Source organism: Cnephaeus nilssonii (genome assembly GCF_951640355.1).
Source record: "Cnephaeus nilssonii genome assembly, chromosome: 11".
Classification (NCBI taxonomy): domain Eukaryota; kingdom Metazoa; phylum Chordata; class Mammalia; order Chiroptera; family Vespertilionidae; genus Cnephaeus; species Cnephaeus nilssonii.
The window spans coordinates 31,843,815-31,864,441 of NC_137082.1; the positions used below are offsets into that span (position 1 = coordinate 31,843,815).

Genomic DNA, 20,627 nt, shown 5'->3' on the forward strand with positions numbered 1-20,627 from the left:
AAAAATAAGGAAACAATGGCTCTTTCCTGCACTACTGGTGGGCATATAAATTGGCACAATTACTTTGGAAAATTTTACATTGAACATTCACATACCCAATAACCTGGCATTTCCACTCTTGGCTCAAAAACAAAGGCTCAGAGATGGCAAGTGAGTTTGAAAGTTCACACAGCCAGGAAGAGGCAAACCCAGTACTTGGTCCAAAGTCTGGCTGACTTGAGCACACCATTTATTTTTATTTTTATTTTTAAGAACAATCTATTTTATTGAGGGCCTTCAGGGAAGAGTTGAATTGCTGGGAGGACAATGAGATCCCACATCCTCAGCAGGCCAGATCTGGCAAGCTTTACAACCTCTGAAAACAGCACACATTTTGACAGCCATGCTCATCTCCCTCCCAAGGTGCTGAGGACAGAGTATGTGGCAGGGGATTATTAAAGTTTTTACAGACTGATCACAGGAACCACTGCCCAGACACAAAAGCAGGAACCCGGTCCACCAGGCTCCTCCCTCTTACATCAGCAGCCTTATTTTGCTGTGTTCAAATCACTTCCCCAAGTAGCCTTCACCACGAGAAGCAGACACAGCCTTGCCCACAGCCCCACTTCAGACTCCAACACGCATCTGAGAGCAAAGACACGGCCGGTCTCAGGGACTACAAGAGGCACCGTGTGCCCTCGTCATGCCCACCCTTCCCCACTTGGCCCACTCACCTCCCTCCTGGCTACTGGTGCTGCTCCTTGTCTTCTCAGGTGAGTGGGATCTGGAACAGAACAGAATTTACCCCTGGCTGGTCCCGGAGAGGGGCATCAGCTGCTCTGGAATGCCTGGTGGGGCAAGAACCCACCAAGACGGAGTAGGTTGAGACCTTTCCTGACCCAGCAGAGCACAGACCTAGTGTCCAAAGAAGCAGAACTTCTTGGGCAGCACAGTGAAGTGAAGTTCCCAGGCTCTGGGCTCATGCCAGGTGGGTTCTGGTTCGGACACCTGTGTGCCCATGTCAGCTCTTCCACCAAGCAGGCCCGCTAATGGGACCTTTCTCTAGAAATGCTGGGAGTATTAAACATAAAAATGGCGAGGCGCAGCTCAGGGCCGTTGGTGTTACTGGCAGGGCCCTCTCCCTTTCTTGCAAAATGTAAATGCAAATCCTTTGTTCATGAAGTATTAAGAATTTTAAAGCTCCTAGCTGGTTTGGCTCAGTGGATAGAGGGTTGGCCTGCGGACCAAAGGGTCCCAGCTTTGATTTCAGTCAAGGGCATGTACCTTGGTTACAGGCTCATCCCCAGCCTGGGCCCTGGCTGGGGTGTGTACAGGAGGCAACCAATCAATGTGTTTCTCTCACATGGATATTTCTCTCTGTCTTTCCCTCTCTCTTCCAGTCTTTCTAAAAAAAAAAAAAAAAAAAAAAAATCAATGGAAAATATCCTCGGGTAAGGATTAACAACAACAAAAATATTCCCTTATATATATATAATTCATTTCAGAGAGGAAGGAAGAGGGAGAAAGAGATAAAAACATCAATGATGAGAGAGTCATTGATCGGCTGCCTCCTGCACACCCCACACTGGGGATCAAGCCCACAACCTGGGCATGTGCCCTTGACTGGAATCAAACCCAGGACCCTTCAGTCCGCAGGCTCTATTCACTGAGCCAAACCGACTGAGGCAAAATATTCCATTCTTTAAAAAAAAAAAAAAGTAATAATTTTAAGGCAGCAACAACAGAGCATAAACTCAAGCATAGGGCCTATGTGACTATTCACATGGAACAGCCATGAGCCAGCACTGGCCCAGCCCGAGACAAACCTAGGCTCAAATCTCATTCCCGATTGCTCTAATTAACTTCTCTCTGAGCCTCAGCGTCCCTCTCTGTGAAATGTCACAGCGTCCCTCTCTGTGAAATGGGCCTAATCATAAGACCCACCTCATGACTTTGTTAGGAGGTTTCAATGAGGTTATAACTATAAGTACAGTTGACCCTTGAACAATGCAGGGGTTTGGGATTCTGACTCCCCAGGCAATTAAAATCCATGTATAACTTCTGATTCTCCAAAAACTCAACTAATAATAGTCTACTGTTGACCAGAAGCCTTCCTTATAACCAGTCCACAAACGCATATTTTGTGTTATATGTACTACTAGAGGCCTGGTGCACAAAATTCGTGCATGGGGGTCCCCTCAGCTTAGCCTGCACCCTCTCCAATCTGGGACCCCTTGGGGGATGTCCGACTTCTGGTTTAGGCCCAATCCCTGGGCCTAAACCGATAGTCAGACATCCCTCTCACAATCCTGGATTGCTGGCTCCTAATTGCTCACCTGCCTGCCGGCCTGATCACCCCTAACTTCCCGCCCCCCCACCACCACCGCGCTGGCCTGGTCACCTCTTACTGCCCCCCCTGCTGGCCTGGTTGCCCCTCATGGCCCCCCCGCTGGCCTGGTTGCCCCATGCAGCCTGCTGTTCAGTCGTTTCATTGTCCCTCACTAACCCCCCTGCCGGCCTGGTTGTAGGCAGCCATCTGGTGAGGGCATGAGGGTTAATTTGCATATTACCTCTTTATTATATAGCATATTCTGTATACATATAATAAAGTAAGCTAAATTTAAAAACTGTTGTTAAGAAAATCATAAAGATCCTGGCTGGTGTGGCTTAGGAGTTGAGCATCGACCTATGAACCAGGAGGTCAATCAAACCAGGTTCGAGTCCCACTCAGGGTACATGCCTGGGTTGTGGGCTCGATCCCCAGTGTGGGCCATGCAGGAGGCATCCAATCAATGATTTTCTCTCATCAATGATGTTTCTATTTGTCTCTCCCTCTTCCTTCCTCTCTGAAATCAATAAAAATATTTTTAAAAATAATTTTTAAAGAAAGCCATAAAGAAAAGAAAACACACTTATAGTGCTGTATGTATTTACTGAAAAAAATCTATGTTTAAGTGGACCCACATAGTTCAAACCCATGTTGTTCAAGGGTCAACTGTACCTGGCACAATGTAAAGATTGAATAACTATTGGCTATTATTATCAGACTCATATCTCCTCTAAGATCATTTAGCTGCAGGGTCTTGAGGATCCTGGGTATTGTTCAGCCTCTCAACCCAGAACACTGTGATCCACCAGACAAGATGCTTAGCTCTCAACAGGCTCATTCCATCTCTTGCCCATCTGGTCCCTTGCCCCCTGGCCCTATTGAGATCTAGATTCTGTTCATCACACCTTCGGTCCCCACCCCCACCCCTGTGGTAACCCCAGGAGGGGCTCTGGTGGGACTTAGGTGTGGGGCCAGACCTAAATGCTCCCTTGTTCAATGGCTATGACTTGAGGCACCACTTCACTTCTCCAAGCTGGTTTCCTTGAATAATGATAGCTAATATTGAGAGAAGCTAGCTTGAAATACGGGCAGACAGGGCAGGGGTCCAGTGGAAAACAAAGGAAAGTGGAACATAGGCTGCGGCAGACAAGGCAGTTTGAGCAGCCTAATCACAGAAACCAACCAAGCAGGAGTAACAAAATGTTTTTGGACTCAGAGTGGGAGGCAGGTGAAACTAAGGAGGGTCTGCAACAATAAGGTGAACTGACACATAGGGACAGGGAAAGTTCAGGTCTGTTGCTGGGCAAGAACAATTGAGGGAATCAATCAGGTGACACTGGTAAATATAGAGCAGGCGTAGAGCAAATATATACCTCTAGACTACAAAGCTTCAAGGGGGCAGCCCATTATTGGCGCCCCCTCCCCGTGAGGGGAGTCTGAATCTGCTTGTAATAAATTTTCCACACTTTTGCTTCGTTAAATCTTCTGGTCCATGGAGCTCATTCTTAGGTGTTGGAGACGCGGCCCTGGGAAAAAAACCTCAGCTAACCCTGCAGGTTATCAATATGTTTAGCATTTGCATTGTACTGAGCCCTCCATCAACTACTGAAAGAAGGGATGTTGAAATCTCACACTTTGTGCATTTGTTTGTTTCTCCCTGCTATTCTATTACTGGGTTCTGCTTTATATACTTTGAAGTTCTGTTATTAGGTACATAAATGTTTGGGATTTATATGGCTTCTTGATTAATTTACTCCTTTATCATTATGAAATAATACTCTTTATTCCTGGAGATAGTGTTTGCTCTGAAGTCTACTTTATCTGATATCAAAATAACCACTCCTTGCCCTAACCGGTTTGGCTCAGTGGATAGAGTATCCCAGGTTCGACTCCTGTCAAGGGCATGTACCTTGGTTTCGGGCACATCCCCAGCAGGGTGTGTGCAGGAGGCAGCTGATTGATGTTTCTCTCTCATTGATGTTTCTAACTCTCTATCCTTCTCCCTTCCTCTCTGTAAAAAATCAATAAAATATATATTTAAAAAATAATAACCACTCCAGCTTTCTTTTGATTGGTGCTAGTATGCTGAATATTTTTCTATCGTTTTCACCTATTTACACCTTTAATATTTATAGTGCATTTCTTATAAGCAACAGATAGTTGGATCTTATTTTTTTATCTAATATGACAAGTTCTAACCTGTACTTATGATATTTAGACCATTTACATCGACCAATTTAAATCTATTATCCTCCTCTCTGTTCTTTGTTCCCTTTTCCTTCTACCTATTATTGGTAATTAAATATTTTTATAATGCTATTTCATCTCCTTTATTGGCTGTTAGCTATAATTCTTTATTTTGTAGTTTAGTGGTTGCTTTAGAGTTTAATTATACACCTTTAATTTATCACCATCTACCTTTTATCATACCATTTCACAATACAGTCATGCATTATTTAGGACACGGACTGAGAAAGGCATCATTAGATGAATTTGTCATTGTGTCTACATTTAGGGTTCATGATGAACAAAGCAACATGAGATTAAATCATACCCAAGAGAAAACGATGCAATCAAGAGCTTCGATAGACATGAGATGTGTGAGGCTGGGCCAGTTTAACATGGCATTCTGTTTCAGAGCGTACTAAATACTTTTATTTTAAAAGTAGAAAAAGTACACTCCAAAATGATTGAAGTATAGCATAGTAAATATGTAAACCAGTAACATAGTCATTTATTATAATCATCAAGTATTATGTACTGTACATACTTATATCTATATATATATAAAAGCCTAAGTGACTGGTCAACTGTTTGGCCAGTTTACAGATAGACCGGTCGCTATGACATGTATTGACCACCAGGGGGCAGACGCTCAATGCAGGAGTTGCTCCATGGTGGTCAGTGCACTCCCACAATGGGAGTGCTGCTCAGCTGACCAACGGGAACCAGACGCTGGGCTCACGACTGGCAAGCACAGCTGTGGTTGCACACCCAGCGGCCAGCACAGCAGGGCCAGGATGAGTGGGAGCAGGCAGCGTCTGGCCCGGGCTTGGGCTTCTCCCCAGCAGCCTGCCATTTCACGCACTACTACATCCCTCGGAGGATGTTGGACTGCCGGTTTCGGCCGATCCCCACAGGCCACGCCAAGGAACCCCACTGGTGCACGAATCTGTGCACCAGGCCCCTAGTGTATATTGTAGTTTTTTAAAAATATATATTTTATTGATTTTTTACAGAGAGGAAAGTAGAGGGATAGAGAGTCAGAAACATTGATGAGAGAGAAACATCGATCAGCTGCCTCCCATACACTCCCCACTGGGGACATGCCCGCAACCAGGGTACATGCCCTTGACCGGAATCGAACCCGGGACCCCCCCCCCAGTCCGCAGGCCGACACTCCATCCATCGAGCCAAACTGGCTAAGGCTATATTATAGTTTTATACAACTGGCAGCGCAGTAGGTTTGTTTACACCATCATCACCACAAACACATGAGGAATATGTTGATCTATGACCTTACCATGGCTACAATGTCACTAGGAATTTTTCAGCTCCTCTACAATCTTATGGGTCCACCATAGTACATGTGGCCCATTGTTGATGAAACCATCATTATGTGATGCATGACTGTAGTATAGGAACCTTACAGTAGTATACTAACATTTCTTCCATCTCTGCCTTTATTCTATTATTGTCTTTACTTAAATAAGCACTATAAACCTCACAGTAGAATGTTATTATTTTTTATAAATTTGGGGCCTTGCTTTTCAGATTTGTTAAGTGGAACAGGAGCACTTCTCTCTGAGTCAAGTGCTCTGTCCTGTGTAGTCTACCCATTGCCCTGTGGGTCATGAGGTCTTCCAGTCTGGCTGGTGGGAACAGGCACAGTTCTCAGTCCTGTGCTGAGGGATGGTCACTATTCTGTGCATACGTGTGAGGAAACTACCTGAGGCCAGGGAAAGGCCCACCAGAAAGGATTGGAGAGAACAGATCTGACTAGTTCAGATAATGGTGTTTGGAGTGGGTGTTGCTGAACTTCTTGAAACTAAGAACACCAAGGACAAAAGGCATCCCTAGGATTCTAGAATTAAATAGGGGGTGTCACTTGGTCACAACCTTGACTAATACCATACGTCTAGCAGAAGACAGGCAGAAAAAAAATTTAGACTTCTACAACCCTTCCCTACATCCTCTTTGAAGGGGACATTTGCTTCACTGCCCTACCTCACCTCATTTGCAACTGAGAAACACCGTGATATATTGCAAGCTTATGTCTTGGAGTGAGACTGAGTTATTCCCAGGGCCTGATGGGAACACAAACCAAGGGCACAAAGCTGATGACCTTGTGTAGAGCAGAACACTAAGTCACCTGATCTGCACTCAAATCCTGGCCATGACACCTACTGAATGCATGGGTCACCTCAGATTTCTTCAACTCTCTGACATTAGTTTTCTCATCTCAAAAATAGAGATAATAGCCCATCCAGTGTGGTTCAGTGATTGAGCATCAACCCTTGAACCAGGAGGTCATAGAGTTTGATTCCTGGGCAGGGCACGTGCCCGGGTTTCAGGCTCAATCCTCAGTGAGGGGCATGCAGGAGGGGCATCCGTGTTTCTCTATATCTCTTTCTCCCTTCCTCTCTGTAAAAAATCAATAAAATATATTTTTAAAAATATTTTATTGGTTTTAGAGAGAGAGGAAGGGAGAGGGATAGAGAGTTAGAAACATTGATGAGAGAGAAACATTGATCAGCTGCCTCCTGCACACCCCCTACTGGGGATGTGCCCACAACCAAGGTACATGCCCTTGACTGGAATCGAACCTGGGACCCTTCGGTCCGCAGGCCGATGCTCTATCCACTGAGCCAAACCGGTCAGGGCTAAAAATATTTTTTTAAGTTAAAAAAAATAGAGGTAGTAAAATAGCGCCCTTCTCATAGAGTGCTGGTACCTACCTGGGTGTAGAAGAACTTCCATCGGTGGCCTCCACCCTCTTTCTCTGAGCTTAGTCTGAGGCCAACCTCAAAGTTCAACCTATCCCTCAGATAGACTCACTTCACAACGCATCAACAAGCATTGAAGGAGTCACAGGAGGCAGGGAGGGTACTTACAATGAGCACCACAGCACTTATGCTCCGTGTGCTCCATTTGAGGGTTAAGAGCAGGGGCTCTAGAAACAGTCTTTAAGTGTTTGGATTGAGGCTGTCACATTTTTGGGGGTGGTGAATTAGTTTGCTAGGGATGTCATAACAAAGTACCACAGGCTGTTGGCTTAAACAACAGAATTTTTTAAAAATAATTCTATAGCCAAACCCGGTTTGGCTCAGTGGATAGAGCGTCAGCCTGTGGACTGAAAGGTCCCAGGTTCGATTCCGGTCAAGGGCATGTACCTTGGTTGCGGGCACATCCCCAGTAGGGGGTGTGCAGGAGGCAGCTGATCGATGTTTCTCTCTCATCGATGTTTCTAACTCTCTATCCCTCTCTCTTCCTCTCTGTAAAAAAAATCAATAAAATATATTTAAAAATAATAATAATTCTACAGGCTAGAAGTTTAAGATGAAGATGTCTATAAGGTTGATTTACCCTGAGGCCTGTCTTCTTGGTGGTAGATGGCTGTCTTCTCCTCGTGTCTTCATGTGGTCTTCCGTGTGTGTGTGTGTGTGTGTGTGTGTGTGTGTGTGTGTGTGTGTCCCCTAATCTACTGTTCTTATAAGGATTAAGACCCACCCATGTAACTTAATTATCTATTAACTTAATTATCTATTTACAGACTTTATGACCAAATGCAGTCATGTTCTGAGGTACATGGGTTAGGACTTCAACATATGAATTGTGGGGGTAGGAGCACCATTCAGCCCATAAACGATGATCCTGGGAAAGTTACCTCACCTTTCTGGGTACTCAGTGGCTTCTGTTCTAAAATGGGAATGATGCTGCCCACCTCAAGGGAGTGCTGGGAGGAATAAATACAGTAATACATACAGTGCCTGGCCATGGTGAGTAGTCAAGTGCCATCTATTATTTGTAAGTTCTCCATTCAATATCTCTGTTCTCTCCAGCCAGTTGCCACATCTCCTCTTTCACTTCCATTTCCAGCAGCCCCTAGAGTGTCTTGAGCAATTGTTCTTGGTCAGCTAATGACCAGTTTCTGTTAAGCTTGCCTCTTAGGTCTCCAAGTCTTTCCTGCGCAGCTCAAGGCCTTTCTTCGTCTATTGTAGGAGTCTCTGAGCGGAGCAAAGGGAATGAGTGGCAGGTGCTGCAACCTGAGGGTCCCATGCTGGTGGCAGAAGGTGAGACACTCCTACTGAGGTGTACAGTGATTGGCTCCTGCATTGATGGCATGATAAAATGGGTCAAGGTGAGCAATCAGGACAAGCAAGAAATTTATAATTTCAAACATGGCTTCTTCCCTGGGGTGACACCCATGATCCAGCAGACGTTGGAGCCACTTAGTTGCGACTATTCCATCTATATTCATAATGTCACCAAGGAGCAGGAAGGAGCCTACCACTGTGTGAGGTTTGATGGCTTGAGTGAGCACTCAGAAATGCAGCTGGATGAAGGCACCTCAGTGCTTGTGAAGGGTGAGTATCAGGCCCTGCAGGTTAAAACATTCTGCTCTGATCTGTTTATCTACATCCGTCACTTTTATCCACAATCATGCTGTATACACAAAATCTCAGTGGCACATAACAATTAGTATATCTCACTCACACATTTATAGGCAGCTGGGGTGGTTCTAGTCCATATGTCTCATTCCAGACTGGCCAGTGTGCATTTTCTCATGGAGATGGCAGGAGAACAAGAAGTCAAGTCCTAACACTCCCACTACATTTCAAATTTCTACTGACATGGTGTCTGCTAACAGCCCATTGGTTAAAGCAAGTCACATGACTCAGCTCCAATTCAATAGACAAGAAAGTGTACCCTACCATCATGAGGCTATGGCAGGAGTGTGGATGTTCCAGAGGGGAGTTAAGAACTGGGGCTGATCCTTTAATTTCCTCACTCCCCAAGGAATCAGTCATTTTATCTGTAAGTTCGCCAATGATGACCTGGATACCCAAATCCTGGGTGTGTCATTCAATAGAAGTGTGTTCTTAGATCAGTCACTTCAGCTCTATGTACTTCACGTGCCTAACTTGAAAAATAGACAACATAATTCCTGCTTCAAGAGTCGTTCGGGTAAGGAACAGATGTTTGTGAAACCACTCTGTAAACTGCTGACATGGAGAGTATCTGTGAGTGTGGTGATGGGGGCGGGGAGGTCCTTTTTCACTTGATGCAAGCATTTTGGGAAGACTTCTCTGACTCCTTCCAAGCCGTGGCTGGTGCCTTCTCTTGGTCCTGCAGTCCTCTGGGTTTCCAAACTCAGGGGGATTTCCTGGGCCATCTCCACAACCAGACTGAGACCTTCTTCAGGGCAGGACATTTGTGTGTCTTTCTGAGCTTCCTTTTCCCCTGTTCTAGCATCAGCACAAAGTCGGTACTGAGGACTTCTTTATTGCCCTGGCTGGTGTGGCTCATCCTTTACACTGAAAGGTTGCTGGATGGATTCCTAGTCAGGGCATATGCCCAGGCTTGGAGTTCGATCCCTTTTCAGAGCATGTGCAGAAGGAAACCGATCCATGTTTCACTCTCACATCGTTGTTTCTCTCTCTTTCCCTCTCCCTTCCTTTCTTCAACTACTGAGTAATGAGGTAACATAGGAGGCAGTGGCCGAGTGAAGAAATCAGGGAAGCAGAAGGGAGGAAAGATAGAAGGATGGAAATGAGTGGACAATGGAAGAAGAGAGAGAATAAAACAAGGATCTGTCTTTGGCTTCAGGAGCTGGGAACCTAGAGCCAAACCTCTGGATCATCCAGCCCCAGGAGCTGGTGTTGGCAACCCCTGGAGACACTGTCTTCCTGAACTGCACAGTGCTTGGAGATGGTCCTTCCGGACCCATCAGGTGGTTCCGGGGGTCTGGTCTGAGCCGTGAAGCCATTTACAACTTCGAAGGCATCTCCCAACCCAATGTGACTGCAGTCCAGGCCTCCAGCAGCGATTTCAGCATTCTTTTGCAAGGTGTCTCTACTGAGTATGCAGGCACCTACTACTGTGTAAAGTTTCAGAGGAAGCTTAACCGGCAATACCTGTCTGGACAGGGCACCAGGCTGAGGGTGAAAGGTAAGGCAGGTGGTCTAGGAGGTGTCAGGGAAAAATGGGGAGGTTTTCCACAAGGAACTTTTCACCAGGTCCCAAACACGCCAGCTTTTCTCAGCCTCCATGCCTTTACGTAAACTGTTCCCTCTGCCTGGAATGTTTTCTCATTTTCTATGTCAAACTCCTATTCGTCCTTCAAAGCTCAGCATCAATAGCCTCTCCTCTATGAAACCTTCTCCTTTTATCAGGCAGAGTTCATTTTTCCTCATTTTGGACCCCATAGAATTTTCTATAGTTAATGGTTCAACAAACATCTGCGCGCCTGTTGACTGCTCTGCAGTGTACTCGGTGCTGTGGATACTGCAATAAATCAGACATTGCTTCAACCCCAGAGATGCTCAAACGGGTCTAACTAGTCCTTATAGGTACTAGGTTTGACTTATAGCCCCCATCCCAAGTAGAAACTGGCAGGCTCATTTTGGTGACCCCAGCTCCAAGCACAGGGCTCAGAAAGTTGTGGGACAGAAAGGAAAATGGAATTTGAGACCACCTCTCTCCCTTGCAGCAGAGCCCACTTCTTCTCAAGAGGCAGAAGTCATCAATCAACATGTAGCCAGGAGATTTCTGCCAGGTGAGTGAGTGTTCCTACCTCCAGTGGAATTAACTAGTACCCCACAGGTGAAGGTGGGGCACAGATGGCTTAGCCATGGGAAGGGAGTCGTCCCGTCTAGGGCCCATCTGTCACCAAGAGAGTTCCTAGGACTCCATCTCAACTGCAGAACCGGGAAGCCAGAGAACCTTGCTAAAGCTCCACCAGAGACACAGTCAGTGCTAACTGGTCAGTGGGCAGTCTTGCTTGAGAGGTAGTGGTCTCCCCGTGATTCCTTGTAAGATTACACTGCAAACCTGTGCATAGCTGTGCATAAGCACATGGCTCTGGATTGAGCCCCTTTCTCTCTGTGAGACTGTGGGCAGGTTGCCTCACTCCTTGAATCTCTGGTGTCCTGCTCTGTGAACTGGGGTGTTGGGTGGGGATCTGAGAGCCTACCTCACAGGGTTGTGTGTGGACCCAATGAGTCACATGTGCTGAATGCCCAGAACTGTGTCTTTCATATCACCTGTTGGTACTCAGGGACGCTCGATGAGTGGGGGAACTGGGAATAGAGGTTGCCAGGATGCCCTCCCTGATCTCAGCCCTGTTGCTGCCATCCTTGGGAGCCCACCACTTCTTTGACACATGTGGTCCTGAGCAAATCACTTCCCTACTCTGCGTTTATCTCCTCATCTATACAAATTGCATTGCTATCCTACCTTGCAAGATTAGTTTGAGGATTCTATTAGGCAATTAGGAAGTGCTTAGCTCAGGGCCTGAGGCAGAGGAGTCACTCAGCCAATAAATGAAAGCAGTTTTCTATTATAGCAGGGCCTTGGATGACGTAGTTTCCATCATTTTGCTATAACGTGAATAAGATGCCATAGGAACTTCACTCTTGTTTATATCAATTAGCCTGTGGTACAGTTGGTTTCATTACAAATATTATGTTTTGCTTAAAGTCACAGAACCTATGGATGATGTTAAGTGAGGACTTACTGTATTGTCAGAAGTCAGGGATGCTATCAGGATGATTAAAGGTACAGGTAGGATATTGAGCAAAGCCTTCTCGGGCCTGGGACAAAGGGAAGGGAGGTCTTGGATCTCCCCTTCCAGTAATAGAAAGAATGTGGCCCCCGGAGTTAGAGAGCAGCTGAGCCCAAACCTTTCCCACAGGGAACACTGATGTATGGGCCGTTGAGGACTCACCTAGGGTCCTTCTTGAACTCTCCTTTGCGTCCCCCAGGCCTCCTGTCGGTGCTCACAGCTGTGGTCCTGGGACTGAAGGCAGTGACCTTGGCTGCACTCCTGCTGGCCCTGGCTGCCTGCTGGAGACACACTGGGCAAGAAAATGTCAAAACCCCAGACCCAGCAAAGCTATGCTTATCTTAGCCAGGGGCATGGGGCATGGGGCATGGGGCATGGTGCATGGATGAGGGGTCAGCTCCAGATGGTGCTCTGAGTCGGAGAGGGGCCAGGACTACCCAACCATTTCTCTGCCTCCAATCCCAGCCTCCAGATGTCCCCCAGGACTCATGAGAAACTCCAGTATCTCTACACCTGGTTTCAGTTCACCTGGTGAAATACCCCACATGGCACTGGGATCCCCTCAGGTGTGCTTTCCTCTCTCTTCTCAGCCTGTCCAGGCCCTCCTTGCCCTTCAAGGCTCTTGCTCCTGCTGCAGTCCCTGTGAAGTGCTCTCCCCCTTCCTTCCCCGCTCCACATTTCACGACCTTCAAACTCTAACTCAGAGACTTCCCAGAAGATACCCCTGAGCATTTCTCACCCAGACACACTGCCTCCAATGGTATCCTCTTCTACTCTTTCCTGCCTTTTTTCTTCCTCACTGTGGCCAGCTTGGGTGGCTGTAATAGTTGGAATAAAGGGTTGGTAAGTTTAACAAAACTCATAAATAACAGTGGTTTAAACCAGAACAAAGTTGGTTTCTCTAGTAATATCTGAGCATAAGCAGACCAGGCAAAACAAAATCCCTGGTATTGAGACAAGGGATTCCTTGATCATGTTGTTACCAGGCCCACCTCCCAGGCTGCAAGACCAGGGAAAAGGCAATGAAAGGGAGCATGGCACTCCCCTTCAAGGGCACAGCTAGGAATTTGCCCACATCATCTCTAATTGGTTGGAATGTGTCACGTGGTCACACATAGCTATAAGGAAGGGTGGGAATTAAAGTATTCATTCTGGCAGCAATAACCGCAGCTAAAAATTTTCACTAGAGAAATAGAGGGTAAATATCAGTAGATACTGTAGCCCAAGCATGTGAAACTCAGAGGCTAACACGGGCCAAATAAACAAGGTTTAAGTTTATGCGGGCCGCAAAAAAACAAAAGCTTCAATTTTCATAGAAACGTAGGTTTATTTCGATAGAGACATGTTGAATACACAGATCTGAAATAAATGAGTCATCGTTAACATAAAATAATAGAACGTTTTAATAAAAATGAATATTTTTTTCTTGAACATTAACTTACCAGACATGGAATAACTGCAACAAATTAATAAGTGTAACGCAAATAAACCTATTTTTCTTGTTCTTCGAAAGCGAAATATTTCCTGTTGCGCGCACCAAACAAGTCAGTACAGGACTAATGATGTGGCAATGGGCTGCTAAAATATTCACTGCTCGTATTAGTGGAGAGAAATAGTGCGCCTGTGTGTAAGGTGCTTAAGAAAAATGAATGCAACACGGTTATAGTAATCAGTCATTAGTGAACATTGTAGTTCATTATTAATAATTATGTATAACAGGATGTTGTAAAAATTAAGTTATGAAATTTTTGTCAAAATGTTTCTTACATACAGTTATATTGGCTGGGCCGCAAAAATATTCGTTGTGGGCCGCATGTGGCCTGCGGGCCGCGAGTTTGACATGCTTGCTATAACCAGTAGTTTCCACCTCGATACCTCAATGACAGACACAGCCTCTTCCTTGCTCTGAGTGACACCTAGTTCAATCCCCAAGGAAACAGCACCTGCAGTAGGACAGCATACTGGAGGGCAGTCATTCTCAAGAAGAGGAGATTTTGCCCTGGCCAGTTTGGTTCAGTGGATAGAGCGTCGGCCTACAGACTGAAAGGTCCCAGGTTCTATTCCGATCAAGGGCACATGCCCAGGTTGCTGGCTCCATCCTGAGTGGGGGGCATGCAGGAGGCCCACATTCCAAAATTGACTCCCAGGTCCAAGGTTGACTCCCAGGTCCCAGGGCATACAACTTCCAGCCAAGTTTGAATGCCCTTTCTTTAACCAGAACAAGGCAGTCATGGTTAATAGAGCATAATTATTATTTCCCATAACCATAGCTAGTCCTCAATATTCTATTTTTGCCCCTAACAAAGGTTTCACTCATTTACTTCTTCATTAATTCAGCAAAGAGTCATTAGGGCAATTTAATATCCGCGATTGCAGGTCAGGGGAGATAAAATGACAGCTAATGTTTGCTGAGGGCTTAATTAGTATCAAACATTGCTCTTAGCACTTCCCACTGAATCCTTGAGCATTCCTCTGAGGGAGGTACTGTTGGGAGCTCCACTTTACACATCAGGAAACTGAAGCTTAGAGAGAGATCTGCCCAAGATCATATAAGCACTAATAACTGGGTTTCAACCCCAGGCTATGTGAATCCAGGGCAGGTGTTCTTGACCCATATTATGCTGGAGACAGCCACAGCCTCTGCTGCCCTCAGGATTGTGGCCCTTGGGGAAGGCAGACACTTAATGGGAATGCACATGTAACTGAAAACACAGGTTTGGCTGCCTGCTCCCTACAAAAGTCAAAATCATGAGATAGGTGCTAGTGCAAAAGGGAAGAGGTGTAATCAGGTGCCCTGTGACCTGGGAGAATGGTGTTCTCCTGTCTCAGAACCCATTTCCCCTTTCTGTTCAAGCCCATGGAGGTTTTGTGGTTCTTTTTTCTCTATCCATTCATCTTTTTGGCTTTGCGCCTCTTAGTGTAAGAATCTCCCCCTGCGCCATCTTGGCCAATGGAGAGACCCCCTGGCCTCCAATTGACTGTCTACGTGGTAACAGAAAGGCCTCCTTGATGCCTAAAGGATACCTAAACTGAGACCAGAAGGATGAGCGGGATCTGGTGTTATAACAATGTTATGGTCATAAGGAAACCCCTCTAATGTGTGAAATGATTATTGTGTGAAATGTTTGCTGTGTGGAGACCCCAATACTCTGTAACTTCCAAAATGTTATAAACAAGGTGAACGCCCCACTATCTTGATGTGAACACCCTAAGCCCTTAAGCCAGGGGTCCTCAAACTTTTTAAACAGGGGGCCAGTTCACTGTCCCTCAGAGAGAAGGAGGGGAGTCGGAGAGTGCGGCGCACATTCCACACATGCGCACTGCGGGGCCCGGGACCAGTCGGCCGCTAAGCAGGACAGGCAGCGGCGGCAAAAACACCCAGCAGGCCGGATAAATGTCCTCGGCGGGCCGCATGTGGCCCGCGGGCCGCAGTTTGAGGACCCCTGCTAAAGTGTAAACGCCCTGCTCCTAGCATAAGGCACACCATCTGACCCACACCAATAAGACACAAGTTGTTTACTACTGGCTATATAAGCACCGGACCTTCTTCAGTCGACGTCGCTTGCCTGATAAGAGGAGGACTCCACGTCGCTCCATGAGAGGAGTCCACGTTGCTCAGTGAGAGGAGTCCCTGCTCTGCTGTGCGAGCCTGAGCCAACTGCAGCCGCCTGTCTGTCTCCGTCTTCGTCGTCCGTCTTTCGGTGTGCATCGCCGGGTGGCCTTTGCCGGAGCCTAGGACCCACTAGGAATAGGTAAACAAACCTTGCATACTAATTCTGTCTTGTGTGTTCATGTGTTCCAGTTCGGCTCAGCTGTCTAGACATTGAAATACCAGGGGATAGACCATTATTGCTGACTCCTGGTCACCTGCGTTTGTCCCACTAAGTCTAGACAGATAATTAATTAACTGGGGCCTAACTGGGATATCTGGCAAAGGTAAGAGAAAGAGAAGCGCATCCAGGCAGGTGGCAAGAGGCAAGCGGGCAAAGAAGCTCAGGACCTAAAAGACAGGGCTGTGTCTGAGAAGGTGGCCTTGGGCCAGAGGCCTGAAGAAAGTGAGGGAGCAGCTTGCCCAGCAATGAGGGAAAGGTGTGCCTGGCCAAAGCAGCAAATGCAAAGACTCATGCATGTGCATGTCTGGCACATTGAGGAGCATCAAGAAGGCCATGTGCCTGGAGCAGAGGAAGCTAGTGAGAAGCCTAAGGATGAGGTGGAGGGGCAGGCTCATGTCACGTGGGTCTGGCAGGCCCTAGAGACTCATGCGAAGATGAGGAGCCACCGAAGGGTTGGAAGAGAGGAGTGACCTGCTGTTCAAGGTCTGCTTTTGTTCCCTAGAGTGTGAGTGAGCAACAGGAGGGCAGGGACTTTGCTTTGTTCGCTGCGGATCGCCAGCCCTGGAAGAGCATCGGGCCCTTGATAACACTCCGTAAATATTTGAACAAGTGGATGAACAAATGAATAAATTAATGCAAAGATCGGATGAGTCCATGATTAATTGACTCCTTCAGCCATCCTGCATTCTATCTGCTCCCAGGTTTCAAACCCGACCCGCCCCGCCCCAACCCCCGCCGTTGGGCTGCCGCTCTGCGCCACAGCCGCCAGAGGGCGCGGAGCGGTGGCTTTGCCAGCACGGAAGGCTTTCCCTGAGGCACCGCGTGAGGCGGGGCCTGCGGGCGGGCGCCGCTCAGCTGGGCCGGACCCACCCGCGGGCGGAACGCGACGGAGCGGCTGAGGCTGTGCAGGGACGACCGGAGCGGTTTGGGGAGCACACGGGCGAAAATGGCGGAGAGGCAGGAGGCTCTGAGGGAGTTCGTGGCGGTGACGGGTACCGAGGACGACCGGGCTCGCTTCTTCCTTGAGTCGGCCGGCTGGGATCTGCAGGTAGGGCCGCGAGGCAGGCTGCGTCGGGCAGGCCGGGGGCTGCGTGGCGCGGGCGCCTGGCACGTCCAGCCCGTGGTGGCCGAAGCGCACAGTCATCCCGCCGGGCCGCGGCCCGACACAGGCCTTAGGGGCCTGCGGCCGCTTGCCAGGCGTTTCCAGCTCAGCTGGGTCGTGAGAAAACGCGGGGCAGCCCCGGCCCGGACCTGCCCTGCCTGGCCTCAGTTTCCCCTCCTGCCTCGCCGGTTCGCTGGGCCAGCGAGACGTGGGCCCTGCAGCCGCCCGCGTGGATAAGGGGACCCTGGGGGCGTGGCGGCCGCGCCGATTCTCGGTCGGAGGCCGGGCCGAGAGACCCGCTCCGCAGGGGAGCAGCGGTGGGGCCGAGGTGGTCGTTTATTTCCATTTCCGACCGTAGGAGGAGGGAGAAGCCCGGCCAAGAATCTGGCCCACGCCCCCTCCTACCTAATTGCTGGGAGAAACTACCTCCGGGGTGGTGGCGCAAGGTTGGAATGTATTTATCTGAAAAATGGAAGTCTCGTAGAGGTTATTGTCTAGTTCACTGGCACGTATTAAATATTCATAAATACTTATTAAGACATTGAGATGAGCCACACGCTGGGTTTTTGTTGTAAACTGTTTAATCACCCGTATGTGGAACAAGGCCCGGCACATAAAAATCATAGAAAGAATTGCATAAATGTTCCTGGCCAGCGTACATCTTGGGTAGAGGATGATTAATGTTTATTGAGCACCTGCCATGAACCAGATGCTGTTCTAACTGCTTTACGTGTCTTGAGTCATTTAAACTTTGCATTTTGCAGCTAAGGTTTAGGGAGCTTAAGTTACTTGCTCAAGGCTTCACTACCTACCAGGTGGAAGAGAGAACATTAGAACTCAGTGATGTCTGATTCCAAAACCCAGCTTCTTAACCACCATATGCCAGGCACTTTACATATGATGATTCGTTTAATCCTGGCAACACTGAGGTTAAGACTAGCCTCATTGTACAGACGAGGAGTTGGGAGTTCAGAGGGTAATTGATATGCCAGGGCTACACAGCCAATAAGTAGTGAGTTGGGGATTTGTACTGGGTCTGCTGACTCCACCATTTAAATTGCTTCCCCAAAGAGAGAACGCATCACACCTCTGCAGACTCGGTGTGAGCAAAGCTCTCGTGCAGGGCAGAAATACAAAGTGCAGTTTCTGCCTGAAAGACCTAGAAGCTCACAGTGTTACAATTAGCCCGACATCAGCCCCAGTCTCCTCATACTGTAGGTGGGGAAACAGTGTCACGCGTGTGACGTGATTTGCCTGGCCAGGCCATCACTTGAATGAAGGCACCTCTCAGTGCCAGTCACTCATATCCCATGACTGCACACTTTCTCCTGGCGAGCCTGTTGTGTCCTGCAAATTACATTATATCCCATGAAGGCACACAGTTCCTAGTAGGATGATTATGTCCCATAACAGCTCACTGCCTCCTTTAAGGCTGGTGACCTTGTGGACAGAAGCCATGTCTTTTTCATCTCTGTAGACCTCCGTGCTCTATTTCTCCGCAAAGTAAGTGAATAGTAAACGCCTGTCCATTGAGTCGAGAGAAGCAATCACAAATGGCCAAAAGACTTCCATATTCCTTGTGTATCAAGCTAAGACATGACTCTGTATAAATATTAAAGGGTTCTCTCATCCATTGTGCAGGTTTGGTGGGATGGGTAGGAAACAGCCTCAGAGAGAAAGTAGAAGTAGCATCCGGACTGGCCTCACACTCACAGTTCCTGACTCCTGGCTGTCACGTAAGAGCAGAGAATAAGAACCTGCGCACACTGCCTGGAATGGAACCTGGCTCTGCTCCTTACCAATTGTGTGACCTTGGCCGTTTTCTTAATTTCTGAGGACTTCTGTATTAACTACAAAATGAGAGGATAGGAGTTAAAATTACATAGGGTTCTTTGAGGATGAAGTGAGTTAGCACATGTGCAGCTACACTCAATGTGGCATGTAGTAAGTGCTCAATAATTGTACACGGCTTTTCCTAGATCATGTCTTTAAATAAAATGAGAATGAGGAGTGTCTCCATCCCAGCCTTCCCTCTTGCCTTTTCCCCCTCATAGTAGGTGGAATTTGTTTCCGGTAACAGTTGGTCTAATTTTCTGTGACTCTCAGGTACAGACCTACTTGTAAGTGTGGGCCATATCTTTGTGTCTTTGCTCCTTTGTACTCAAAGGATATCTGTGTTAGATGAAGGCCTGTGTAAGGATCCCAAGTAACTACCTCTCTGTTTCAGATCGCCCTAGCGAGCTTTTATGAGGATGGAGGGGACGAAGACATTGTGACCATTGCGCAGGCAACCCCCAGTTCATTATCCAGAGGCCCAGTCCCCAGGTAAGGGCCAGTTTCAATAATTGCTACATGGGTGTGCTTCCAGCAGTGATGAGGAGCTGTTTCCTAACTTGACAGACGGTTCAGGCCTGGGGTTATGGACCAGTGGGTTTCAGTGACAGAGTTAGACTGACTGGTGGGTCCTAGTTCTTTGTCCAGAAGGAAACTCTGGTGGCATTCTCAGAAGCCAAGTTTGTGCTAGCACCTTAGAGGAACTCTGGTCGAGCCTGCCTTCCCCCAATCCAAGCCTGTTTGACCTCCCTGTTCCTTTCCTATAGAGATATGCAGAACACTCTCCGGTGGGGACTCTTAGTGAGTGTGGTTTATGATCGTCCTGGGGGAAACCACAGAACCTCCTTTTAAGATGTTTGAGGGTCTTTCATTTATGAAAGTGAGGAGTGGCCTCCATCTCTGAGGTTTCAGTAGAAACTGAAGGACTTCCTTCCAGGGGTGCTGTAGATGTACAAGATTAGACTTTAAAAGGGCTTTTGTTGTTGTTTTGGATTGTTTGTTTGTTGACATTTTAGGATGCCCATTACCCTATTAAGAAGTCTTAGAGCCCAGCTGGCATGGCTCAGTGGTTGAGTGTCGACCTATGACCCAGAAGGTCACGGTTTGATTCCCGGTCAGGGCACATGCTCGGATTACAGGTTCAATCCCAGGTGTGGAGTGTGCAGGAGGCAGCTGATCAATTATTCTCTCTCATCATTGATGTTTCTATCTCTCCCTCTCCCTTCTCCTCTAAAATCAATAAAAATACATTTAAGGAAAAAAGTCTTATAGAAAACAAATGTATTTGGGTTTGACTTCAATCCTGGAATATAGATATAGTGTTTCTTTGCCAGTGAGTTGCTAATTGTGTTTCTGAGCCTTAAATTACACATCCCTTTATTTGTTTGTTTGTTTATTTATTTTTTTGTTAATCCTCACTTGAGGATATTTTTTCAATTAATTTTCAGAGAGAGGGAGAGAGAAACATCGATGTGAGAGACACATCAATTGGTTGCCTCCTGCATGCACCCTGACTGTGGCTGGGAATGAACCTGAAACCAACCCAGGTATGAGCCCTTGACTGGGAATTGAACCTCCAACCCTTTAGTGCTTGGGCTGGTGCTTTAACCATTGAGCAACACTAGCCAAGGCACATTTCCTCCCTTCAATATAACACTAACCCCAGATCTCATTGCTTGCTTAACTTCTTTCCCTACCTCCCATTTCCAGAGGAAAGAGGTTGTAGACAACAGATCTTTTCATTATTCGTAGGTGCTAACCTGT

The 20,627-nt window shown here is 47.3% G+C and overlaps 2 protein-coding genes across 6 annotated transcripts in view; both read left to right on the forward strand.

The window, feature by feature from the left end:
- Window positions 1–573: 573 nt before the first annotated feature.
- Window positions 574–16,750, forward strand: SIRPB2 (signal regulatory protein beta 2). 5 transcript variants are annotated; one of them, XR_013814166.1, is made up of 6 exons: window positions 574–752; window positions 8,530–8,895; window positions 10,139–10,480; window positions 11,022–11,087; window positions 12,295–15,847; window positions 16,630–16,750. XR_013814166.1 is itself a non-coding variant. In XM_079783811.1 (5 exons), the coding sequence occupies exons 1-5, from the start codon at window positions 683–685 to the stop codon at window positions 12,438–12,440; spliced, it is 990 nt and encodes a 329-aa protein (XP_079639937.1). In that variant the 5' UTR covers window positions 574–682; the 3' UTR covers window positions 12,441–16,557. The 5 variants fall into 5 exon arrangements, 4 of the variants coding, with proteins under 4 accessions (XP_079639937.1, XP_079639939.1, XP_079639938.1 ...); XM_079783811.1 differs by lacking the exon at window positions 16,630–16,750 and having other exon boundaries at window positions 12,295–16,557; XM_079783813.1 differs by lacking the exon at window positions 16,630–16,750 and having other exon boundaries at window positions 15,014–16,557.
- Window positions 16,751–16,821: 71 nt separating this feature from the next.
- NSFL1C (NSFL1 cofactor) overlaps window positions 16,822–20,627 on the forward strand; it is a 30,673-nt gene continuing 26,867 nt past the window's right edge. The window contains exons 1-2 of the mRNA XM_079785197.1: window positions 16,822–16,976; window positions 19,258–19,355. Of these exons, the coding sequence (XP_079641323.1) occupies window positions 16,875–16,976; window positions 19,258–19,355 (200 nt within the window). The 5' untranslated portion in view covers window positions 16,822–16,874. The remainder of the gene's footprint in view (window positions 16,977–19,257; window positions 19,356–20,627) is intronic.